The following is a 26,298-nucleotide window of genomic DNA, read 5'->3' on the forward strand; positions in this document are numbered from 1 at the left end:
GTGGGATTCTAAAATGTCAGTTACTCCACCATAAATCCCTGTTAAAATCTTCCATCGGTAAGCATGTTAGTTATTCAAAAGAGACAGCTGGTATACGGAGACATCCCTCACCATGCAACCCCAATGTAATTACTGTAGTCTACTCTCATTGATTTGAACAGGCGCTCGGTTAAAGGGATAGTTATGCCCAGCTCTGAATCCCATGAATTCCTCCTAATGATTTCCAAGGTTCATTTTTTTTATGACAGGAGCAATCATACATCTCCACTGGCCTCTTGAGTCAGTTGCATCAGTAGCAACCAGTAAATATCATCTGAATGTATTGTCTGTTAAGTGCTGCACACAATGCAAAAGTCACTCGTTTTTTTGATTGAAAATATGTTTCCGACATAGATACTTTATCATAAAAGAAAGCAGACAGTCTCTAAATATGCATGCTTCATGTGTATATTAAAAGATCCAGATGATGTTGTATATTCAAAGCCCAGTGTTGCATGAAATATCTGGACTGTATCTACAGTAATAGAGCAGCCCTCAGCATCATACGTCATCAGACCCAGGCAGGCTGCGGTGAATCCTTTCCTAATACACATGGTATTATCAACTCAATGGATACAGTCCATTTACTACAATCAATTCACATACTATACTACCTAAAGTACACATCATCTTCTGTACACAGTACCTGTAACAACGATTATACATCAAAGGAGTTTCTGATAAGTCTGACCTTCCTGTCAAAAGGGGTTCATTTCACTCTTGCTATCTGCAATGATTAGATATGTAAGACACACTGATGCAGAATTCAGAGGTGATGAATATTGAAAAAAGTTATATCGATCAGCAGGTCTAGAGCAGGTCTTGTATAAAGTATGCTCATCATTCTGTAAATGAATGAATGTGATCTGTTTGTCAAGCGAATAATCTTTTCATATGTTATTATTTGAATGCAGCCGTAGCTGCTCCGCAACAAACACCAATGTTTAAAATGAATTGAGTGAAGATCTGTGGTGAGACAACATGCCATTGTGACAGTTCAGTGTGAGTAGTGAGAGAGCTACCAAGCTGAAAGTGGGACAGTAGATTCTGCTAGCTAGAGCCACTCTCTCTTTTCAGACTGGTGACACAGAGAGGCTTGTCTACTGAACCAAACAAGGCCTGTCAGGAGAAGAGGCTTCGGCTGAAACTTAAAAAACATTGGGTTAAATGTCTTGGGTATACTAGAATAGAAAACGCCAAGTGTCAAAACATTAAAAAGCTATGGTGCAGTTCCAAAATAATAGTGACAACATTGTCTGTGGAAATGGGTTTGAAATACCAAAACCTTTGAAGTGAAACAAGCCACTAACCAACAGATAAAGGTTCAATATCATTAGCTTCATTCTTTGATTTCTCCTTTTATTGTGCTTTCTGAGTGAGAGGGAGAGAGAAAGAGAGAAGCACAAGTCAACAACAACAACAAAATCAAAGCCCTGCTGTCACCTGCCAACTCAGCCAATGGTTTAGTGAGTTCCATATTCAAATGATTTCTCTATCTGCCAATCTGTCACTCGTTCCACTGTATAACTCCCTCTGGCAGGGGAACACTGTGCCTGCTGTCTGTCCCAGCCCCTCTGTGTACGGCCCTGAGATATCTTGTCTGCTTGGCCCCCGGGTCTGACACCAGGGTGTTTGTGATCCATGGTCTACTGGGGAGGCTGGATCGGCTAGGGGAAACAGGATTCATTAGCCCAGACTTAATTGCTGTGGCATTGCAAATGAGATGTTTTCATTGGTAAACAACACAGAATGATGCATCATTCGCTCACATTTATGAAGAAGCAGCTGCTTATGTGTTGACTTGTGTTACATAATGCTGTATAGGAACAGAGACAATTTCATAACAACCAACCACAACATAATATGTTGTCCTCAGAGTAATATCTTGGTTATATAGAAAGAAATGCAAGTGCTGTTTCAATAATATGAAAATGAAATGAAACATTTCAATGACAATCAACAGCTAAAGCTCTCATATGTTGACATTACACAGAGGCAATGAGTGCTCTAATCTAAAGGTCTATTTGGAGGCTGCTGACCCCATGCCCTGCCTTTGCCCTGTCTCTTCCCAGCAGGATCATTTGTAGAGTGAGATAGAGGGAGTGACACGTCTGGGTGGCAGTGGCCAGACCCTCGGGGCCATACATGAGTTCAGGCGAGGGGATGGGAGGAGACAAGCTGGCCTTGCTGCCCCCCTAGCTGCTGCAGATAGGGTAGATGACCATGCCCTAATTTATGCGCACAATCAAACATCAGCCACCTCACACTATAGATGTATTTAAATCTCTCACTTGAACACGTTAGCTAGCTCTTACAATAGTAAGATTGGCAAGTAAGTGCTGATGACGCCTTAACTGCTTGATACATTAAATAAAGCAACAGTTCAGTATTTCAGATTTTGAGTCATTCAGTGTTGACAGTAAAATACCAAAAATCTGCATATATTAGAGTGATTGTCTATCAAGGGTACATAAACCTACTGATTATATAAGGATGTCCCTTCATCGTGGTTGTAACCTAGCTAGACATACAGCACTTAGTTTTTACTGTCGCTTCTCCAATCTTACAACCCTAAATTGGTAGATTCCATTTCACTTCTATTTCAGGACAAGGATAAGACTGTTAGCTTAATAGTGATGGCATGAAAAGAAATCACTCCTGACAGAAAACATGTTTTATATATCAATCCATGATGACAGTCAGTAATCCATCATGTAAGAACCACTTGATGTACTGTAAACCTATTATGCAGCAGAAAATCTGACTGTTGGCTTCTGCAATGCTATCAAATCCTGAATCAGTAACCTGTTTCCATCCACCTTTTTATACAAGTAGCCTATGAGTAGCCTTATTATATTAATTAGCCTATGAGATAAATGTCGGTAGAAACACTTTTGATATAACACCCATCATATCGAAGCAATCTTAAGAGTCACACATGTGTGGTCCTCCCCAGAGTGGAAATCATTACATTCAGGCTGGGGAGTCTTTACTTTCTTCTTGTCCCCTCCCAACACACACATTTTGCAGGAGAAATAATTTGTTTTGGCAAACTCACTTCAGTTTAGTGGGCTGAATTAACTGTGAACCTGTCATGTCTACTCACGTTCCTCCCCTCCGGCGTTCGATGTCGCTGTTTTACAAACCGCCGGTCCTGGGAATCCTCATTACCGCACCTGGCTTTCATCATCAAGCACACCTGTTCTCCATTACAACACTCCCCTAGGTTCCTTCCCCAGGCAGTATTGTTTCTGTTTGTTCATGTCTAGACGCTACTCCTACGTTGTGTTGAGCCATGTTAATTGTTATATTAAACGTATCACATGCTTCTCGACTCCCAGTGTATACGTTACAGAACCTTGATTCCAAACGGTAATATTTGTTGTGCTATCATGTACTGAATGATGAGACTACCTTCTCATTAGATGACTAATCATACTGTTTTGAGACACGCGATGCAACTGCCATACCTGGCATGAAGAAAGTTATGGCCTGGAGCACCAATCATATCATGTTAGGCCTACAGCGTGTTCAAGACCAAGATCAATATACAGACTTCGGTACACACCCTGGCCCTAAAAATGGTCAAAGACCCCAGCCACCCCAGTTATAGACTGTTCTCTCTACTACCGCATGGCAAGCGGTACCGGAGTGCAAAGTCTAGGACAAAAAGGCTTCTCAACAGTTTTTACCCCCAAGCCATAATACTCAAATGGCAACCCGGACTATTTGCATTCTGGCAACAGAGTTTGACTATTAGCCATAGCTAGCAAGCAATGACCTACCTGGTTAAATAAATACAATAAAAAGGGATAGGAATGTTGCCAGCGAGAATGGCAACGGAACATAAAGAACGAACAACTGGGCCTTGTCTAGTTAATCGAACGAACGAACGACTGGGTAACGTCTAGCAACCAAAATATGAAAAGGTATGAATTTGTTTATAAAAATTGAAATATCAATAAAAAAAAGCATTTATACCAGTAAATATGTGCTTTCATATTGTTTTCTTCAGCAACTGTGGTATAAGCGAGATAAACGCCTCCGTTCTGTACATTACCTTGGAAAATGAACTCCGCAAAGGGACACGGCTCCGCCTCATCCGTCGTCCTTTATTTTCAAGATAATGTACAGAACATTGACGTTTATCCCTTACATAAACTGGTTACCAACGTAATTAGAGCAGTAAAAATAAAAGTTTTCGTACCGGTGGTATATTGTTTGATATACAACGGCTGTCAGTCAATCAGCATGCAGGGCTCCAACCACCCAGTTTATAATTCCCTATAATGCACACAGTACATTTGCACAGTAGAATGCAATGTCTATAGTTCATTTTTACATGTTCTATTTATGAGCTGCTTTTGAAAGCTAAGTCGAATTGAAAACATTGGCATTGTTAGAATTTGATTTTCATAATAGCAAGCTAGGACTGATGGTTTGGTTAGCTAACTAGTAAGTCAATCAACTGCAGCCTACTGCACACTGTATTAGCATGTTAATAAGATGGTAAACACAGACCATTCAGCGCTTCAAGGTGTGGTCATAGTGACAACTGTAAATAATACTTCAATGTATGCTACATGTAGCCTGATAAATTTTTTTTTTAAATTAAATGTAGATATTCAACAACAAACGTTGTTTAGCCTACACATCTTTTACATCATGACATTGTTTGCCTCATTGCTCAAGTGGTTTGCAAGTGATTTCATTTTTCTAATGGGTGTCAAGTGGTTTGGATTTGTTTTTTCACAACTCAACTGTCTTGTCCTGTGCAACCATTTAATACATCAGTGCAACAATGTTATCGGCACTCTCTCTCCGCAACTTTCACAGACAGTTCATTTGGTCTAGGCCTATTGTACATTCAGCAATTAGCGAGAGCAAGCCTACTTCTCTCCATGAAAAACATATTAGGCCGAGTATAACAAATACATCTCCTATAGATTTAGTAGCCTGTGGTTTTTCACGAATATTGCGTCCGTACCCTATAGCCTATTGCGCAGCTAGCCGAAGAAGCGAAATATTAGGGCTATACATATTTTACGTGTCAAAGTGCAAGAAAAAAGTTAGATTATGAAATGCCATTCCTCCCATAGCAGCCATGGGCGCGCTTTTACCGTTCATAACCAAATGTTTACTTCAGTTAAAGAAAAGTTTTGCAGCAGAGTAGGCGTAATGAATTCACCTCAGATTTTTTGGGTTTCTGTATTTTACGTTCAGCAAGCAAGAGCAAGCTGTAGTAGTAAATAAAAGGCTAGAAATAAGTGTACAACAAGCTATCTATATTTTCCCGGGACTCCAAAAGCTAAAGAGGAATTATTAGAAATAATACTGCAGTGAATAGGCCTACCTAATGAATTTACACAAGGAAATATTTTTTAAACAAATCAGATTTATCACATGACAGGATGCCTAGGATAAACATATCGCTCGAAAAAGGAGAACAACTCATATGCACAGATAGTCCACATGGACTGTTGTCCTCCCCATTAGGTAGCAACTCCTCCAACACTCGATATAATCCATTCACTTTTTTTCTATATGGAGGAGCCATCTCCTTTCGACTCCAAAATTCCATTGAACTTTTCTAGACTCTCTTTAGCGGCAGAGATAGCAAGAAACCCTTAAATTATTGTGAAGATAACTTTTCACAAGCTGTTGTGATAAACCCGTTTTTTGGTGCTTTCAAGGCAACTGGGAACTTGGGGGGAGAAATGGTCAAATCATGACATCAGTGATCTTCAGGTCGGAGTTTTATAAATATGCCAGAGTTTCTGACTTTGAATTCAGAGTTCGATGACCGTCTATAACGATTTTTCCCAGTTTGTTTGTTTGTTTCCCGAGATCTTAGCTGTCTTGAGCGCTCGGAAGTCGGAGATTTCAGTTTCCAGTTTTGAACCCAGCATTTCTGTTGCGCACTAGCTATCGAGACGTCATCACTACATGCGCTATTTTATCTGCCAGATACTATAAACGCCCGCGTTCTGGATACGCCAAGCAAAAAGAGGGACTGATCGAACAGCCAATGGAAAGGCAAAGGCAAAGGCAAAATACCCACCCAGCCGGACTCAGCTCGGGTGTGTGTGTGTGTGTGTGTGTGTGTGTGTGTGTGTGTGTGTGTGTGTGTGTGTGTGTGTGTGTGTGTGTGTGTGTGTGTGTGTGTGTGTGTGTGTGTAGAGATCAGGGTTGTACAACAGGTTTGTTACACATAGTCGAATTCAATATGTAAAAACTCTTACAAAGGCCTTGAGGCAAGAGCAGTGTGCAGGTTAATTTTTTTCTCATGCTATTCAACTGTTACCATGCACCTGCATCAAAGATAGCTCAGATATGTGTGCCTTTTAAATTTGAATACGTAAATTGCAAAATGCTGGCAATTACATGTAAGTGTTTTGAAACTGATGGCGATTTTTAAATTGTTTTATTACTAGGCTAATGGCTTCTTGGCTAACACTTTATAATGGTAACCAAGTCACATGACCGATCATGACCTTTCATGTACGTAAATAAGGAAGTGATTGCATTTAATTAGTAAAGAGGGGTTTACAACATTGTTTTTCTATAAAATCACATTATTTTAATTGAAATACATTATACTGAATTAACAAATAGTTTAAATACGTGTATCAATTTATATTTAAATCTAACATCACTTTCTGTTTTACTTTTAGCTTGCGTTGACAGTTTCCCCACCTCAACCATGTGAATTCTCTTCTTTTCCCTTACAGCTTAGACTACAGGGATCACAGAAACCACACACACACACACCTAGCATTTCACTGTATCCTATTTCTAACAGTTCAGCAGAAGGCCACCACACCACATTAGAGTTGGTAAACACAATACATTTATATTTTCATTAGCCCAGTAGTCTACTAGTTAAAGGTGAGTAGGTTTCCTTTACTACTACAGTATATCATTTGCACTATTTTGTTGCTGTTTTTCATATAACACACACACACACACACACACACACACACACACACACACACACACACACACACACACACACACACACACACACACACACACACACACACACACACACACACACACACACACATCAGCAGTTATATTGTGAACTCTCATCTCTCTCCTCCCCAGTTAAGACAGAGCCTATGAACAACAGTGAGACTGACTACCACAGAAAGCAGCACTGGACAGCCATGCAGGCGAAGGTAACACACACAGTTTCAGCCTCTCATTCCTCCCTTTACAATGGAGTCTAACACATGCATAGCAGTACTCACAGATGTTGTTGGTGTACCAGCCATTTTACAAAATATGCTTTTACCATATTTATTCAAAATCTAATTTTCTATCTCCTAGGAACTATCTTTCATGAAGTGTGGTTGAAATGGACAATAAAACACATCTGCTGTTGCTGCATTGAATAATAAAATTGCCATGCAATCTAATGTCTTGCACTTTCTGTCCATTCTTTTGAAGGAATGTGGATTGTCCTACAGGGAATTCTCTGAAGGATGAGGAAAGGATCCTGCAGATTGTCCTACAGGAATTGCCCTGAAAATCTTGTGGAATTACCTGCAGGATTATTGCCTACAGGATATCTCACAGGATTTGGGTGACATTTTCCTATAGGACAATTCCATCAGTAGTACCTGCATGATTCCTAGTGTGTCCTCCAGGATTCCTGTATGAATTTTGTCCTACAGAAAAGTGGCCCTGAAAATCCTATGGGATATCCTGCAGGACTTCCTAAACCTGTAGGATATACTGCAGGATTTGTGCAGGATTTTTCATGCAGGACTCCTGTAGAAGTTTTTTGTAAGGGATGATTGGATGGAAACCAGGTTAGTGGTGAGATTATTATGGAGAGAAGAGCGAGATTATTTTTGTTGGTCAAATGGCAGCCAAGCATCGATCATCATGTCACCAGAATTGGACCCTCAATATTTATTGGAAAGGAGCATCAAGCTCATCACCTTGCATTTTCACCACCCTGTGAAGTTCATCATTTATAGCCTAACTGCGTGGTTTCCTGATTCGTAGTGGGAGGACCACACACCATATCATCGCGCGACTTCAAATTCTGTCAATATTTGTGCATAAAGACGTATCCACCGGCATTTCTCACGTAATTAATTTGACAAATTACCTGTAGACATTTCCAAAATTGTACGGAAACGTCCTGTTTCCATCACAGCTGTTTATATGGTAGGACTTTACTTGCATTAAAACTGTGGGTGGATGGATGGAATGTGGTGACTGTGATTAATGATGTTGCAGTAAAGAAAGTAACCTACCACTACATGAACAGTATTTCATGGTCTCATGCTTCTAATGTTTACAATGTTCTCCCTGGACCATACTCTATTTGTGTTCTCATGTTCCAGGGCTGCCAAAGAAGGCTTGCCGTGAGATTTTCTATGTGAATTTCATTTCCCCCTGGCCCAACCCCAATACATTTTTACTTTTGACCTTTTAAAGCTAATGTCCTGAAATTCTGTATTTTGACATGGCCTATGACCGAGGTGGACATGTTTAAAACCACAGGTAGGGTGTACTCAGGATGCTTTGAATGTTAAATGAACACTGAAAATCCGACAACTGTTCAAGATTTTTTTGGGGATGCACATATTTTTTGAGTGTTTGAAACTTTTTCTTCAGATAGAAATGAATTGAGATGGGTAAACAAGCTAATGGGAAGGTTGGAAGAAGGGATTGTTGTCCAGTCTCCTTGTCCTTAGACTGCTTTCAAGGTAAGGACACAAACATTTGGTAAATTGGGTGAACTTTCTCTTTAAAATAGGGCTGGAAGAAAATCCTGCTAGCTCTCCAGGAGGGTTGGCCACCTCTGATATACAGTACCAGTCAAAAGTTTGGACACCTACTCATTCAAGGGTTTTTCTTTATTTGACTACATTGTAAAATAAGTGAAGAGATCAAAACTATGAGATAACACATATGAAATCATGTAGTAACCAAAAACTTGTTAAACAAATCTAAATATATTTTATATTTCAGATTATTGATGACAGCTTGCCACACTCTTGGCATTCTCTCAACCAGATTTATGAGTAATGATTTTCCAACAGTCTTAAAGGAGTTCCCACATATGCTGAGCACTTGTTGGCTGCTTTTCCTTCATTTTGCAGTCCAACTCATCCAAAACCATCTCAATTGGGTTGCGGTCGAGTGATTGTGGATGCCAGGTCATCTGATGCAGCACTCCATTACTCTCCTTCTTGGTCAAATAACCCTTACACAGCCTGGATGTGTGTTTTGGGCTATTGTCCTGTTGGAAAACAAATGATAGTCCCACTAAGTGCAAACCAGATGGGATGGCGTATCGCTATGGTAGCCATGCTGGTTAAGTGTGCCTTAAACTAAATAAATCAGACAGTTTCACCAGCAAAGTACCCCCACACCATCACACCTCCTCCTCCATGCTTCACAGTGGGAACCACATATGCAGAGATCATCCGTTCACCTACTCTGCGTCTCACAAAGACACAGAGGTTGGAACCAAAAATCTAAAATTTGGACTCATCAGACCAAAGGACAGATTTCCACAGGTCTAATGTCCATTGCTCGTGTTTCTTGGCCCAAGCAAGTCTCTTATTATTATTGGTGTCCTTTAGTAGTGGTTTCGTTGCAGCAATTCGACCATGAATGCCTGAGTCACATAGTCTCCTCTGAACAGTTGATGTGTCTGTTACTTGAACTCTAGGACCATTTATTTGAGCTGCAATCTGAGGCTGGTAACTCTAATGAACTTATCCTCTGCAGCAGTGGTAACTCTGGTTCTTCATTTCCTGAGGCGGTCCTCATGAGAGGCAGTTTCATCACAGTGCTTGATGGTTTTTGCGACTGCACTTGAAGAAACTTTCAAAGTTCTTAATTTTCTATATTGACTGACCTTCATGTCTTAAAGTAATGATGGACTGTCATTTATGTTTGCTTATTTGAGCCTGCTCTTTGCTTAATAAGGACTTGGTCTTTTACCAAATAGGGATTCTGTATACAAACCCTAACTTGTCACAACACAACTGATTGGCTCAAACACATTAATTAAGAAGGAAAGAAATTCCACAAATTAACTTTTAACAAGGCACACCTGTTAATTGAAATGCATTCCTGGTGACTACCTCAAGAAGCTGGTTGAGAGAATGCCAAGTGTGTACAAAGCTGTCATCCAGGCAAAGGATGGCTACTTCGAAGAATCTGAAATATAAAATACATTTAAATTTTTCCAACACTTTTTGGTTACTATTCGATTCAATATGTGTTAATTCATAGTAAATGTCTTCACTATTATTCTACAATGTAGAAAATAGTAAACAATTAAGAAAAACTCTTGAATGAGTAGGTGTGTCCAAACATTAGACTGGTACTGTATGTTTCCCAAGTGCTGGGTGTTTAAACATTTTCTTGACATTTACATTTTTTTTTATACCTTTATTTAACTAGGCAAGTCAGTTAAGAACAAATTCTTATTTTCAATGACTGCCTAGGAACAGTGGGTTAACTGCCTGTTCAGGGGCAGAACGACAGATTTGTACCTTGTCAGCTCGGGGGTTTGAACTTGCAACCTTCCGGTTACTAATCCAACAACAATTAATTTCTCAAAATAAACCAACCTTCAAGAAAAATTGAATGAATCTTCATATTCAAGTGGTTTATGCCAGTTGAAAATCCTTGCCATCATCTTACTTTACATTGACAAAATATGTGTTTATGAGTCCCTCTACCATCTCTGTCTAGCATATGCACAATAGTAAAACGTCAAATTATATATTTTTTTTATATTTTTTTATCAGTTATTCAAAACTGTCCATGAATGGAATTAATAATTCATTGTCAAAGACACAAGTAGGTATATCAGATTTAAAATATGTGATTACACTGGAAAAATTGAGAAGAAGTGGAATAATAAAATACGCTGTGTAAATCATTAGAAACACCTGCTCTTCCCATCACAGACTGGCCAGGTGAAAGCTGATGTAGAGGAAGGGGAGGTTAAAGGAGTTTTAAGCTTTGAGATAAGGAATTTGTATGTGTGCTATTCAGAGGGTGAATGGGCAAAAAAAACATTTAGTGCCTTTGAACAAGGTATGGTAGTAGATGCCAGGTTGGTTTGAGTGAGTCAAGAACTGCAACGCTGCTGGGGTTTTCACGCTCACCAGTTTCCAGTGTGTATCAAGAATAGTCCACCACCAAAAGGACATCCAGCCAACTTGACACAATTGTGGGAAGCATTGGAGTCAACATAGGCCAGCATCCCTGGGGAATGCTTTCAACACCTTGTAGATGCCATGCTCTGACCAATTGAGGCTGTTCTGAAAAAAGGGTGTGCAACTCAATATTAGGAAGGTGTTCATAATGTGTTGTACACTCAGTGTAAGTGTGGGGAATAGGTAGGTAGGGGTTTTGCTAACAAGCACACAAATTACCCTATATTTTAGTCCATTGTTAAATGAGAATTGTTCCACTGATGAGACTTAATAGATAATCAAATCTGAAGACAAGATTACATTAATCCACACCTACACCCTAACCAAGTTATTGTTATATTTATTGTCCCCCATATAGAATCAAAATGACACATTTGGGTTCACAATCTGTCAGTCAAAAATATTTATCAAGTTCCAAATCAGGTCACCCTACCAAACATCCCAGCTAAAAGATACTGTAGGTCTGTCTGCTGCCTTCCTGTTGTCACAGCCTAAATGCCATTCACCAAATGAAGGGACTAATGCGACAGGACAATGAGGTTCCGCTTGTGATGTTAAATTGCAGGCCCAGTTGAAAAGTTAATGCACTGACTATACAATGGACTACTCAGAAAAATCTAAGTAGTACTTTTCAATGTGTGAGATAAGAGGTGTGGCGCTTGAGAAGGGTCAAATGTATCTCACGGCCAATGTGGGAGAGTTGGCAGCTCTGAAGTTCACTTGTCATCTTTCAGTTTTTGCTCCTTGACACACTGAATGTTCTCATTTGAATGTATCTGATGGAGCCAATTTACTTTGACACAGCTGGCTGATAAACATTCCACAGATACATTTGCTTTGCAGGGCTGCTATCTGGTTGTGCAAGATAATGAAGGTCAAACAGGTGTTGTGCATGTTAAAAAGTCCTGCTTTCGCCAGTATTACCAACCGAGATGCAAACTTCAGTCACACTACACCAGAGGTCAATTCCAGAGCGTACACAACAAAATGTGCCTAGCTTGACTAGGGCTCAAAATATTGTGTTATGACAACAATTCTGGTTTAGGTTAACGTAAACATCATGTCCTGAGAGTGTGAGTTATGTCAGAAAATATATTGCTGTGTACTGACTGCCCTATTTTCTTCATTTCATGCTTAGCCTCAGCAGGGGGAACATACGATGTCTGTCTCTTGGTAGTGTGCCCTGTTCTGTTCCAAATCCTGCCCTGTGGCACGAGGACACATCACAGCAGTACCCATAACCCTGCGTGCTCTCCCCACTAATCTCTGACCCTGCTGCTGCACCAATATCTATTCCAGACAAGGGATGCTTCCAAACATCTAAGAGACACAGAGACAAAAAAGACAGTTTATCTGTCACAAGACATTAGCAGCCATGTCAGTGGCTGACACATCTGACTTAGTATGGGAGGAGAGAAAACAGAAATAAAAGTATGATTATTCATATTTGAGTTGTCAACAAATAGGCTTACTCCTGCTCAGACGTTTTGAAATACTAATGTTCTTGTTCTGTGTGTTTGTCATAATCTGACCAGGTAATAGTGGTAGCTGGTAACCATACAGTTTGGGGCTGCAACACACAGTGGGTCAAATCCTTTAAAAATCAGTCCCAAATTAGTCAGTCAATTTACACAAAGATATATTCAGTCATAATTCACTGGCACTGGAGGCAAAAAGCAATTAAGGGAATACAATAAATATGGAGTAAAATCTGAAGTTTATTGTTAATGATGGTGTGTGATTAATTAACTGTAGAGATTCTGTAGTTCTCAATGATACTTGCTCGAGGGGAACAAAAAAAAAATCTCCAGTTTTGAAATGTCCTGTCTTGAAGTGGAATCCTTCCTCCTCATCAAGCTTGAGTTCACTGGCTCAATAAGCTTCAGGGCCAGCAGGGGCTGTACTGATCTAACTCCCGAAAAATGTCCAGTAACTATGTCAACCTTGCAGTTACTCTGAGGACACAACTACCTCCCTTACAGCAAGCGTACAAGGAACATTTTGGATAAAGAGCATGACTGAGAAACATAAGAGTTTGATTGAACATTTGATTGCAGACGGTGTCTGGACTGTTTCAAGTACTTTTCTTCACAAATGATACAGTTAAGAGCATGCACCTACAGACTGCGTGCAACGAAGTGATGCCATTAAATATCACAGGTTATTTAAAGATGTCTTGAAATGTTACACACACACACACACACACACACACACACAACCTCTTTATTTATTTTTTTAAATAATGTGACGCTGAGCATTTACCCCAAATATAGATTCATAAATAACTGTAGCTCAATCATGGGGATATAAGCATAGCTTTCTGCTGTGTGGTGTAACAGTCACAATGACAAAAAAACACTTGTGATGGTGATTTGAGTCAAAATCCCAACACTCAATACTAAAAACACTTGATTGTTAAAAGCAAACAAACGATTCGTTTTCATTTCTTCCGAGGAACCTTGTCTCCAAGTGGTACTTCATCAATCAGTTTCTGAAATAAGATTAGATGAGAAATTATTAAACCAAGTGACTAAATATTTTGAAAAAAACAACAACACCCCTCCACAAGGATCATCAAAACAAACCTCCAGCATTCGAGGATAGTACGTTACGTCGTCCTCCATCTCCCCCCGGGCATCATCCACTTGGTATCTCCGACAGGCCAAAACCAGCTCGTTGGCATTGAAGAGAGGGGCCGGGTCGATGGAATGGCCATTGATGAGACTCACCAAGTACTCCCTGTAGTGTTTCCTGGAATTGATTTGGTCAAAAACCAGTTAGTTACATCTAGGCATGTTTTCATGTTTTTCATGGGAACCACTCTGTTGTAATCTAAAGTGCCTTTGGGTCCTTGAAAAACACTATAGGGTGGTTGGCAGTGACATACTCGCAGAGTCCTGCATGGCCAGGCTGAGTTTGAGCCCCACAGGCCGAGTCCGTCTGCTGCCCACCCTCATCCTTCTGCTCAATCACGCCACACATCCCTGAGGGGGGATTGGGGCGAGAGAGAATAAGTAATACATCTCTCCATTTCTTTTAAGTTTTGCTGAGTAAAAACTAAAGAACAGGTAGAATCTTACCGGCTTGAGTTCCTGGAGGGGTGTTAGTGTTGAACTCAACACACTTGTTCTGCAAACAACAATCAAATAATGAACAGGAAGTACAATCCATCTCCAGATACTCTTAGAGTAAAATCCATTATAACGACGGCTGTCAGAGATGACGTGTGAAGAACGTGTTAATGCATGACATGTTAATCACAGTTAAATGATTTGAAATAGCATCTCCATTTCTTCACCGCACGGACCCTTTTAAGCGCAGAACACATCTACAGTTAATGCTTGTACCTTCACGTCGCTCAAGACCGCGTGCCTCTAGCCAAAATCATGTCAAAGTTAAGCCCAATATTACCGAGCTATGCTTTGCATTTTATCTGTGGATTCATGCACACAGCATGGGCTGTTTTAAACAACTTGCAAGCCGCTATTTTATGGTTTGATAAGAAACATTGTTTAGCTAGCTAGTCAGCTAGCTAGCAACCTGATAACTTGACCACTGACTAGGCTATGCACAAATTTGGATGGCAGAGAAAGAACTGAAAAGGAATATGCTACTCAAAGAGATGCTTCAAAGGTAGGCTGGGTATGCAAGAATGGTGTGTGAGTGTGTGTGTGAGTGAGTGAGGGGTCTATGTGTGTAAAGTTGTTGAACAGTACAGATGGTTACAGTGTGTTCATAACATTGTTGGACAAGTTTAAAAGGTCTTTGTATCCATAGAGCCAGTTATTTTTTCCTGTAGTTAAGTCATTTAGAATTCCTGAAGCTTTAACAGTACTTAAAGCTGTGTGTGTGTGTGTGTGTGTGTGTGTGAGAAAGAGAGTGTGTGTGCGTCTGTGTGCGCGCAAGTGTTAAACATTGATAAGAGGGAGTAGGGAGCATTTACAGCTGGCTGTACATTACAGTGACTTGTGTTATGGTGAAAATGCAATGAAAACCTTCTGACGTAGATGAGTTTGTGTTTCTTTCCATTACAATCAAATAATAGTATGCCTGTTTCTCAATGCACTGCTTTTTGAAATAGACACATCTTTTAGGGCTAAATTTGAGCAAATTAAAAAAAGGACAATTAACCGCAATTAACTAATGCCATTAACTGAATGATTTGAATCGTTTGACAGCCCTAGTTATAACCGCGACTGTGAGTCAGAGAGCTATAATGTGGTTATGGTGATTGTAATGGTGTGTGAGCATCTGTGTTTGTGTGGATGGTGTGTGTGCCTACCTGCAGCAGTGCTTGCAGTCTGACAGGCTCCCAGTCCCTCAGGTAGAAGAGGCAGTCTCGAGGGTGATGGGCGTGCAGACCTGTCACACTGCACTGGATCACTGCACACGTCTACAGAAGAGGGAGGGACAGAATATAAGAGCGTCTGCTAAATGACTTAAATGTAAATGTAAGGTAGGGAAGGAAGGAAGGAAAGAGTGTGGGAGGAGGGAGGGAGAGAGGAGGCAGTGGGGAGAGACCGAGGGTGCAGAATGAAATTGACTGGAGGAAGAAAAACAAATTAAAGCGACATTCAAGTCAACTCTCATTCAAACCCCTTGCCAGGAACTAGAACGATCGACGAACTCAACACAAAGACACCAAGTCATTTGAGAAGGAACTTACAGTGTGGAAGGGGTTGTTGCATCCACTGCAGAACTGGTACCTGCACTGGGAGCAGCAGAAATGCATACAGCCTCCTTTAGACAGGGCATATTGGAACCTGCAGTTTGGACAGGCTGAGGGGGAGAGCGAGTACAGACATGAGAATGCATCGGAGGAAGAGGGCAAATAGTTTGATTGATTAATTAATCAATTGATTGAAGGATGTGGAGGGACCTAAAAAGCCCTGTAACTGACTCTACCTCTTTGCTAAAACAAGGTATTAGTCAACTGGCTTAGTTCAAGCAGAAGGCCTACATTACCTCTACGGGAGTGTTGTTCATGACGCTAATGAAATGTGCTGGTTTGGAAGATGAACTATGAGTAAGACCAATTTGATCTCTCTCAGCCCAACACCTAGTGAAGTGTCTGGCCGTTCACACCTCTGCAAGTACCGGCCTTTTCTGGTTAAACACTACAGTAGCTCTCAATGAGGAGGTGTTGTTAATTTAGAAGTTGTGTGTGCTGTGTGTCTCACTGATGCCGTTGTCGCGCAGGTATCCGGCCAGGCCTTGCCTCTGGTATTCTGGGTCATTCTCTCTCTTCCAGGACTGGTACTGTTCACATGACAGACCACCATGCTGAGACTCCCACTAGAGGGCACACAGAGAGAGAGACGAGGGGATAATGGAATGAGATGGGGCTCCAGCATCTTTACTCTAAAGCCAAATATCATCTCCTCATAGCCCCAATTAATTGCAATTTCTGATTCAGATTCCCTCACACACAGAGTTCATGTTTCACACTTACAGGTTTCTTGCATTGTGCACAGAAGCTGTTCCTGCACTGGAAACAGGTGACCTTCAGTTGGTCTCCATCATAGATGAACCCATAGGAGCACTGGGGGGAGAAGTTATGAAAATAAGACAGGGAAGGGAAGAGGAATACTTCAACAGTTTAAGAGCAGGTACTGGTCATTTTTAGCTAGTGAAGATGGGTGTAGCATGTCATTTTATTATTTTAACAGCCTCAATGGGGATTAGCAAAAACATATTTTTCCTTTGCCTTTGTATACATAGGACACTGAGATTTAAACTCACATGACTACACCAGAGGAACTTGGGGTCCTTGATGAGAGCTTGTTCAGTCAGCTTCTTATGAAACAGATCATATACCTCTGGCTCCAGACACTCCCGCAGCTGTGCACACACACACACAGGAAGTTATTATTACAGGTGTAGCCATCATTATAGACAGTACCTCACACACACACACTGAATGCACACTGCCACCTGCATTTTGAAGGGAGAGAAGCCTCTGAAATCCCCAAAATTGGGCTTCACTCTGTGTTTCTTCTCTCTTCAAAGAGAGAATCTGAGGGATATTTTGTGTGAGGTTGTTCTCTGTGTGATGTACTACCTGGATGTCCAGGGTGGAGAAGTAGCTGTTGAGGTGTTCGGGGTCGTTGATGTCAGGTTCCCAGCAGACGGGACACACCATGTCTCTGATATGCTTGTCTCTCACTGCAATGGTGAAGTGCTGCTGGAAACAGCCACAGCACACCGAGCACTGACAGGAGGTCAGAGACTGCATCTGAAACAGGAAGGAAAGGTGAAGAGAGCGAGAGCGAAAGGTGTATGAGAGTTGTAGGGGTTAGATACTGCAAAAAAACACACAGAAAAGCTTCTACTTCATTTTGAGCAAAGGCAAGCTAGTGCTGACATGCACGCAAACACCCACAAGTCCCCCAAAACACACTCGAGAGAGTACCTTGCTGTGGGGAAAGTCCGATAGGCAGATGGGGCACTCTTTGGCCAACACTCTGCGGATGAAGTCTCGGTCTTGTGACTCGCGTACGGCCTGTACTACATCGTCCAGGGAGTAGGGGGCGGTGCGCTCCTGCAGCAAGGACAGGGCCAGCTCACAGCGGCCCCAGCTGGGCAGGTCATACACCGCCAGCAGCCTCCGACACACACGCTGGTCCCAGGGGGGAGGGAGGAGGAAGAGTAGAGAGAGATCAGACCAACTGATGCAGAGGCATGATGAAAGGAGAGATATGCCTTACTACAAAATAATGCTTTTCACTGTAAAATATACATTTATATGAGAGATCAAGCAACTGTCAGATGATTGAAGAACATGTACGATCTGTGGACCTATCTAATGGTGGTAGAGAACATTATCATCAATACATCTATTCTGCGTTCAGCTAAATGTATGGGCCGAATGAAGCACATAGTGCAGTTGAGAGCTCCAGTGTCCTACCTGTTTGTCGGGGTGGTTGATGTCGATGGTGGGCTCGGGCTGGTCGCTCCACATGCGCTGGTGGAAGGGCTCCATGAGCGGTCGCTGCAGCAGAGACAGAGCCCCCCGCACCTCTCCCCCGTTCTGCCTCAGTACCTCCTGACACCGCGCCTCATCGTTGAACCCCAGAGAACATAGCTCCTTCACCTGGACAGGACAGGTACATGAGAAACCAAACCCTTCTTTGAGTGTTAAAAGGCTAATTCAGGATTCAAAATAGTTCCTAGTGGAGAATCTCCATTGAAAGTGTGTTCTAGTCCAGGACTAGGCTTAATACAGATCTGGGAAACGTAAATAGAGTTCAGCTGGGAAAAGTGCCAGTACAACTGACCTTAGACCTGGGCGAGGTCTGCCCTGTCTCTCACCTTAGCGTGTCTGTCTCTGAGAGACTGTCTGGCTGCTCTTTCAGTTTCTCCCCCTGCAGACAGCCAGGCCATCTTGGCCTCAGCCCTGGACAGGGTCACTCCTCCCCCTCTGGGCTGCTCCTCCTCCACACCAGTATCCTCTGCAGTACCAGTCTCGTTGGAGAGTCCATTCTGGTTCAGTCCTGTTTTCAGGTCTGCTGCTCGAGACGACGCAGCCATGGCACAGATCTGGTCGAGCAGGTGAGGTAGCTCCGCTTTGAGCCAATCACAGGGGAGGATGTTGCCGCCCCCGGAGACGCGCATGCCTGTGTACACCTCCTCTGGACTCACTCCTTTTTTCTCTCCATCCTGAGAGAGAGAAATAAAGACAAATCTGTCATACATATTGACTAGGCCTCAGCTGCTGCTACTCACCACACTGTATGAATAAGTAAGAGGATGCTAGGTTATTTTCACACATTTGTTTTCTGAAATCTGTAGTTTTAATATTCCTGCAACCAAATCGCCCAGCAATGGTACAAAAAATACTTTTCTGAATCTTAAATTCACTAATATCTTTTAATATTACTAGTGGGATAATGTGATTACACACCATATTATAGTTCTACAGAAAGCCTTCACTTACTCTAATAAGCTCAATCAGCTTTAGCCCCTCTTCCCGCATCAGTTTCTGTCTCCTCAAATCAGGGTCCTCCATGGGCGGGTCTTTGGGTTTGACAGACAGCACAGGGACCCTTTTGACCTGGGACGGAGGGTGGAGTTTGACTGGCATTTTGGCGGGCTCGGGACGAGGAAGGTCACACATCTCACACACTGACGCTGGAGTGTAATTGACATAAGTACAGAATTGGCACACCCACTGCAACAGAGAAGTAGAGAGAAGATGGGAAAAGAAGAGATCATTTACATGAGCTTCGAGACTCACGGGAATAGAGGAACAACAATCTGTTTGATGAAGGCAGAATCCCAAACTTTCATTTCAACTCAAATGTGCTACTCCTGCACTGACATTAACAGTAGTTTACCTGGCTGTCTGGGTCTCCTGGCATGCCCAGTACTGGAGCAGCAGGCCGGTTGGGTGTAGGAAGGGGGTGTGTGGGGGTTTCAGGAGGCTTGGTGGCCAGGCGGGGGCGCTCACACACCTCACACAGGATACTACTGCCTGCGTTCACTACCGTACAGCTTTTACACTGCCACTCTGGTGACATACATAGTGAAAACACATTCAACACAGGACTATGGAAGAGGTGAATATGAACTCATCAACAGCTTATAATCATCTTAAGGGTGTCATTACATTTTCAGACAATAAAACAAGCATACGAAGTAAACACAGAAATAGAGGAGTGAGACTGATTGGAGTGGAGAAAAGGCAAACCACCACTATTAAAACACATACACTGTTGTGTGTGTGTGTGTGTGTATACTGACCAGTGATGGTGAAGGGCTGTGGGAAATCATCCTTAGCAGGCCCAGAGGAGGCCAGGCGTGGCCTCTCACACATCTCACACAGTATGTCCTGGATGGAGTTGACCATGGTGCAGTGGGTACAGTGCCATGACGGGAGGGAGCTACTGGGAGACAGAGGAAGTGAATATTGTGCCAAACACACAGAGCACAGAGACAGTTGCATTTTCAGCAGTAATCACCACCTATGAAAATGTATACATTTTCTTCCTTTACTGTGCAGTTTCGCTTTCGTCTTATTTGTCATGTTTTACCTGTGATTCTTTCGCATTTTAGAGGATGTCACGACAGTCCTGTGGTGATTGGCTCGTTCTGCGGAAGAGTGGTACAGTCTGTCACATTCCGTACACAGCCATTGCACACAAGAGTTACAATGGGCAGCCACTGGGAAAATAGCACAGATAGTGCAGTTGGCTGCAGGGGAAGAGAAACGAGAAAAAGTTAAATGTACGCTTCAGATGTTAGAAATGCGCGCGCGCGCACGCACACACACACACACACACACACACACACACACACACACACACACACACACACACACACACACACACACACACACACACACACACACACACACACACACACACACACACACACACACACACACACACACCTTTGTATTGCTATCCTTGTAGGGACCAAATAATTGATTCCCATCCAAATTACTATTTTTCAAAACCCTAAATCTAACCATAACCCTAAACGTAACCCCTAACCCCGACTTAAATTCTATCCCTAATTGTAACCCTAACCCTTAAACCTAAAATATAATTTTTCCTTGTAGGGACCGGCAAAATATCCCCCCCCCAAATGTTCCTTGTTTTACTATCCTTGTGAGGACTTCTGGTACCCAACAAAAACATGCTTGTGCACAGTTCTAACCTGTGTGTCTGGTAGAGATGGAGGTTGAGGTTGAGGCGTTAGCGGTCCGTACTGGAAGAAAGGCACTAGTGGGAGACTGAGACAGGGAGGATAGAGACATGTATAGGGGCTGGCTCTCTCTCAGGCTGGAGGGAATAGCTACTGCATCAGACATGGGTCCAAAGTCATCCTGGAATCATAAAGGATATTCAGTCATCTGATGGCAGTGGACACCAACAGACACAAAACCACACAAATATAAAAACTGTCTGAAGCAGAGAGAGGCTATTAGGGCGACGTAAAAAACAAGTAGAAGGCAGAGAGGAAGAGGACCGGTTATGGGAGAAAGGAAAAATACCTTTTGGTTCAGTGATGGGACCATTCTCTCAAAGAACTCTGGGTGGGGGTGAGCTTCCTGTGAAAGTAGCAACAACAACGACTCAGTACAACTGATTTCATGAACCTCTGAAATATTTCAGAATAACAGTCTTCGAGACAATGCCATTGGTTCAGACCTTGAGGAGCATGTCCAGTTCCATGCGTAGACTCATGACCTCCAAGGTGACCGCTGCGACCTTCTCAATGTCAGGCTCCACGACCACATCAGGGAAACTCAGTCCGTCTGGCTGCTGGTTGGAGTAACCATAGAGACAGAGCACTGCCCTTCCTCCCTGGGGTAGAACCGAGGAGAGGAAAGGGGATAGGTTTCATGCAAAAATGTTGACGTAAAATGTATTAGAGTTAATGGTGTGTGAACAAATAACTTCATCAAAACGATAGTAAGTTATATACTCAATCAGTGTTACCCAATATTAATTTAACAGCAAATCGTTGCTGCCACTCCAATATATATAGGATGGTCAAATGTTTTCAGTGTAAATTTAAATGGCTAAAACCAAATATAAAGTACGTAGAAAATATAATAGAGCAGTATATTTTTAAATAAGATCATCTTTGAGAACTAACAATCACCAAAATATGGAGCCCCCATTGATTTTATTTACAATGTTTGAGTCACTCAGATATCATAAGACTTATCTAGTAAATTATCTTTAAAACTTCATTTTTTTTCTCTCTACCCTTTGGGAAAATGTGTAGAATTGCTGGAATTTAGCTTTAAAACAACAACATTTTGTTTCTGCGGCCAAGAGGACTGCCACTAAAATGTTAGGTCAGAGACTGCGACCTATGTCTGCCCCCCCAGCCGCTACAGACCAACTTTGCTACTGCTGCTGAAAGAAATCCTTAGGGAAACACTGTATTGAACTAGGCCTATATCAGCATAATGCCAATAAGTCTATAGTGACAAGGTAGTAGACTACATATCATTACCCAGAATCTAACCTACCTGTATTGAAGACATCCTCACCTGAATGGAATCTACTGTTGCTCTGAAGACGGGGTTGTTGTGTTTGACAGTGCGCCAGTACTTGGGCCTACTGGAGCTGGTGAGGTTACAGCCATACTTCTCCAGAATGTTCAGTGCTGTGGACAGTCTCTGTAGGGAACCTATGGTCTGGCAGGAGAGAGAACAAAGATAAAAAGGGTTGATCCAGAAAGAGGTTGACAAAAGAATGGACACTGAACAAAAATATTCAGCACAATTAGAGAGAGAGGGAAAACAAGTTCTGTATTCCAAGATGTAGGCTAAGTGAAGGTGACATGTGATATGGACATAGTTGACTGTTTCGAGCACACACTCAAACTAACTAACCTCCTTCCTGTTGTTACCGATGCTGTTCTCAATGATCATGGTCTCAGCAGCGATGTAGTGGTATTTGGCTGACGGTGGTAAGGGTATGTTGGCCATAGCTAATATTCCTGCCCGGATCTCCAGCACTGAGCCAGTGGAATGTAGACAGGCTTCCGCATGGCATCGTACCTTCTCGAGCTGGTTTGAAAGTATACTGGCCATCCTGGAAAAGAGAGGTCATCATAATAATAATCACACAGATCAGATAGCAAATCATTGTGGGCACTGACACACCTCAGGCAGCATTGATGAGCAGTGGCAAGATTCGTAAGAGGTTACATGTGTGCCCTGACAGTGTGTCCTGCTGTTAAACCGCAAGGCTCAGTCATATCAACGGACACACACACACACACACACACCAGAGAGACACTGATTTACTCATTATGCAGTACTCTATATTTCCAACAACACAATGAGTAAACTTAACGTTGTTGTAGCAATTATAGCAAGGTTAAAGCCTACAACTGCACCTATGTAGAAATACTGTCATATCCTCTTACCCAGTGCTTTCGTTCAGTTGTCTACACCGAAAGCCATTGAATCACGATGAGATATCAATTCATTAAAAAAACAGGTGCTTTCAAAACACCATGTTATGCACGAATCTCAACACAGGCTTGTTCGCTAAAAAACAAATGTACGTCTTAATTCATTTATAAAACCAGCAGTAACAGGGTCGAAAAGTATAACTGCAGTACAAGCTATAAATGTAAACAACTGCATGAGAAAAATGCCGTATTCCGCCTTGCGCAAAGAAACGAACCTCCATGCACCGCCATTGTGTGTCATTGCCATAGAGAATGATAGAGACCTCTAGTGGCCGAAAGGCCATCCTCAGCCTGGGCAGCGCATGGGAGCTTCCACCATTTGAATGGAGTCAACTCATAGACAAAAACAAAACAGTAAATAGTGACAATACTGATGTCATCCACGTATCCCCAAGGAAAACACCTCATAGCACATGAAGCCAGAAGTATTTGAATTGGAAGCATGCCATATTGCTGAATGGCACCCAAAAATTGCTAAGGATCATGGTGATAGTGGTCGTAACTAGCAAAGGATCATTGTCGACCCTGCCTGAGAGTCAACAGGAGCCTCCTTGTAGCCCGCTGGCCTGTGATTGGCCTGTGTCAGCACATGATCCTGTGTGATGACAAATGTAGTAGTCAGAAGGGTCACTATATATCTCGATTTGTAGCACAATTTTAAATAATTCACTGTGGGGTTAAACTTGATCATAATAAACACAGCCTTTCTGGCTATCGTAATTTACATAGGCTTTCTAGGGTAGACAAGGGCATTTGGCACCGCTACGTTGCTACGCAGTAGCCACCCAGCAGAGCTTGTGACTTCCCGCTCCAGACCGGACACTGGGGGCCTTTGTCAACTGGGTTCGTGGGACTTCCAACTTCATTGGCTGATCCCTTCTGGTGACCCTGTTGAAGTCATATCTGACCAGGTCATCAGGAGGGATCAGTCAAAATGGAGATTTAATTTAAAAAAACATTTTAGTCATTTAGCAGACGCTCTTACCCAGAGCGACTTACAGGAGCAATTAGGGTTAAGTGCCTTGCTCAAGGGCACATCGACAGAGATAACCTCAATGGCGCTACCCATGCTGTCATTGATGCTATGGTGGCAGAGACACAAAGATGAGTTCATCTATCTATCTCTATGGCCATAACCTTATTCTCAAAGAGAGATCAGGAGAGCCAAAATGGCTTGGTTAGTAGAAACGTCGTAAAGCTGATGCGGTACACGCATTTTTGTAGTTTTGGGGCCACCTTGTGGTGAAAATGACTAATTGCCTAATTTTACTGTCAGCTCACAGTTCGTTACACCCTAATCGGAGTGGGATGCGCGTGTTGCAATGCCCCACGCACGGTAGGTGCTACATCTGATGGGGAGGGTGAGTAATGGGTAAATTTTGTTTTGCTCTCGTTTCATATACAGTCTCAGTTTTTCCTGACCATGACGTTCACTGTTAGGCTTGTTTGTCTTTATTCATTTTTAGTCACCTCATTTTCATGTGTTTATTAACGCCAATGTAATGGCATATACTGTACCTATATTTCTTGTTGTTCATGGATGCAGTCAGATTGTTGCCTTATTGGAAGGCTTAGCCTCTGCAGCTAAGTTTCTACACTGACTTGGGACCACAATGTAATGATGTGTGTAGGTTAACTGACGTTTTAACTTTTAGTTTCCTCTTTGCAGTAGAATTGCGGTGTATAATATCCTGTGCTGTCTTTCTGCCCCTGACAAAGCAAAGGAAGGTGATTTATTTATTCGCCAACTCAGTTTGATGAATTGAAACACTACTCATTGATTCTTTGTGATGGATGAAGTGTCAAGTCAATCAACTCCTGTATTTTCTCACTTGTTTCAAATATGAATAATCCTTCACACTCAATGGGAGTTGGGCAACCACACCATATAATTAATCACACATGACCATTTTTCTATGTTCAACCACCAACTCAACCATTTTATAATATGTGTCAATGGAACATCAATCCATATGGTCGTCTCCCATCAGGTACAATGGCTACTTTTTCTTAAAAAATCTTTGTCAATTCATTTGTGTCATGTAATTTTCTAATACAATTCTAATATTAACTCTCTTTCTATTTCCAGCTATGCCTTATGGGCGTCGATATATGGCTCCATATGCCGTACCTGGGGTATGTGGCTCCACAGGCGCCGACACAGCCTGTCGACTACAGTAGGATGTTTAACCCCCACATCTCCTCTGCGACCTATGACGTCCAGTTCTGTCACCACTTCCAGCAGCAGGCCTGTGTTGGGTGAGAGAACGCTTGTTCTGAGGTTCAAACTTATCCCAACCTCAGACGAACGTGTCTTCCCCTGGGACGACTGTGTCTTCCCATGGGACCAACGTGTCTTCCCCTGGGACCACCGTGTCTTCCCCTGGGACCACCGTGTCTTCCCCTGGAACGACCGTGTCTTCCCCTAGGATGACCGTGCCTTCCCCTGGGACGACCGTGTCTTCCCCTGGGACCACCGTGTCTTCCCCTGGGACCACCGTGTCTTCCCCTGGGACAACCGTGTCTTCCCCTGGAACGACCGTGTCTTCCCCTGGGACCACCTTGTCTTCCCCTTGGACCACCGTGTCTTCCCCTGGGACCACCGTGTCTTCCCCTGGAACGACCGTGTCTTCCCCTGGGACGACTGTGTCTTCCCCTGGAATGACCGTGTCTTCCCCTGGGACCACCGTGTCTTCCCCTGGAACGACCGTGTCTTCCCCTAGGACGACTGTGTCTTCCCCTGGGACGACCGTGTCTTCCCCTGGGACGACCGTGTCTTCCCCTGGAACGACCGTGTCTTCCCCTGGAACGACTGTGTCTTCCCCTGGAACGACCGTGTCTTCCCCTGGAACGACCGTTTCTTCCCCTGGGACCACCGTGTCTTCCCCTGGAACGACCGTGTCTTCCCCTGGAACGACTGTGTCTTCCCCTGGAACGACTGTGTCTTCCCCTGGAACGACCGTGTCTTCCCCTGGGACGACCGTGTCTTCCCCTGGAACCACCGTGTCTTCCCCTGGAACCACCGTGTCTTCCCCTGGGACCACCGTGTCTTCCCCTGGGACCACCGTGTCTTCCCCTGGGACCACCATGTCTTCCCCTGGAACGACTGTGTCTTCCC

The 26,298-nt window shown here is 42.8% G+C and overlaps 1 protein-coding gene and 1 long non-coding RNA gene across 5 annotated transcripts; one reads left to right on the forward strand and one right to left on the reverse strand.

The window, feature by feature from the left end:
* The first annotated feature begins 5,392 nt into the window (after positions 1-5,392).
* Positions 5,393-8,262, forward strand: LOC118394674 (uncharacterized). Of its 3 annotated transcripts, XR_004827787.1 has the most exons (4): positions 5,393-6,119; positions 6,771-6,927; positions 7,147-7,220; positions 7,372-7,449. It is a non-coding gene; the product is annotated as an uncharacterized LOC118394674 (long non-coding RNA). The 3 variants fall into 3 exon arrangements; XR_004827788.2 differs by lacking the exon at positions 7,372-7,449 and adding an exon at positions 7,492-8,262 and having other exon boundaries at positions 5,393-6,927; XR_004827786.2 differs by having other exon boundaries at positions 5,393-6,927.
* A 4,676-nt stretch (positions 8,263-12,938) lies between these two features.
* Positions 12,939-23,746, reverse strand: LOC118394673 (E3 ubiquitin-protein ligase RNF31-like). 2 transcript variants are annotated; one of them, XM_035788117.2, is made up of 23 exons: positions 23,133-23,746; positions 22,594-22,795; positions 22,249-22,395; positions 21,395-21,550; positions 21,238-21,294; positions 20,901-21,069; positions 20,273-20,432; positions 19,983-20,122; positions 19,577-19,749; positions 19,177-19,410; positions 18,552-18,899; positions 18,148-18,333; positions 17,653-17,859; positions 17,302-17,475; positions 16,983-17,081; positions 16,693-16,782; positions 16,421-16,535; positions 15,907-16,019; positions 15,523-15,633; positions 14,321-14,369; positions 14,128-14,224; positions 13,826-13,991; positions 12,939-13,731 (listed from the first exon to the last, which is right to left on the reverse strand). In XM_035788117.2, exons 2-23 carry the CDS (start codon positions 22,792-22,794, stop codon positions 13,681-13,683), a joined length of 3,243 nt encoding a protein of 1,080 aa, XP_035644010.1. In that variant the 5' UTR covers position 22,795; positions 23,133-23,746; the 3' UTR covers positions 12,939-13,680. The 2 variants fall into 2 exon arrangements, with proteins under 2 accessions (XP_035644010.1, XP_035644009.1); XM_035788116.2 differs by having other exon boundaries at positions 19,983-20,125.
* Positions 23,747-26,298: the final 2,552 nt, after the last annotated feature.

This window comes from Oncorhynchus keta, chromosome 15 (assembly GCF_023373465.1).
Source record: "Oncorhynchus keta strain PuntledgeMale-10-30-2019 chromosome 15, Oket_V2, whole genome shotgun sequence".
NCBI lineage: Eukaryota > Metazoa > Chordata > Actinopteri > Salmoniformes > Salmonidae > Oncorhynchus > Oncorhynchus keta.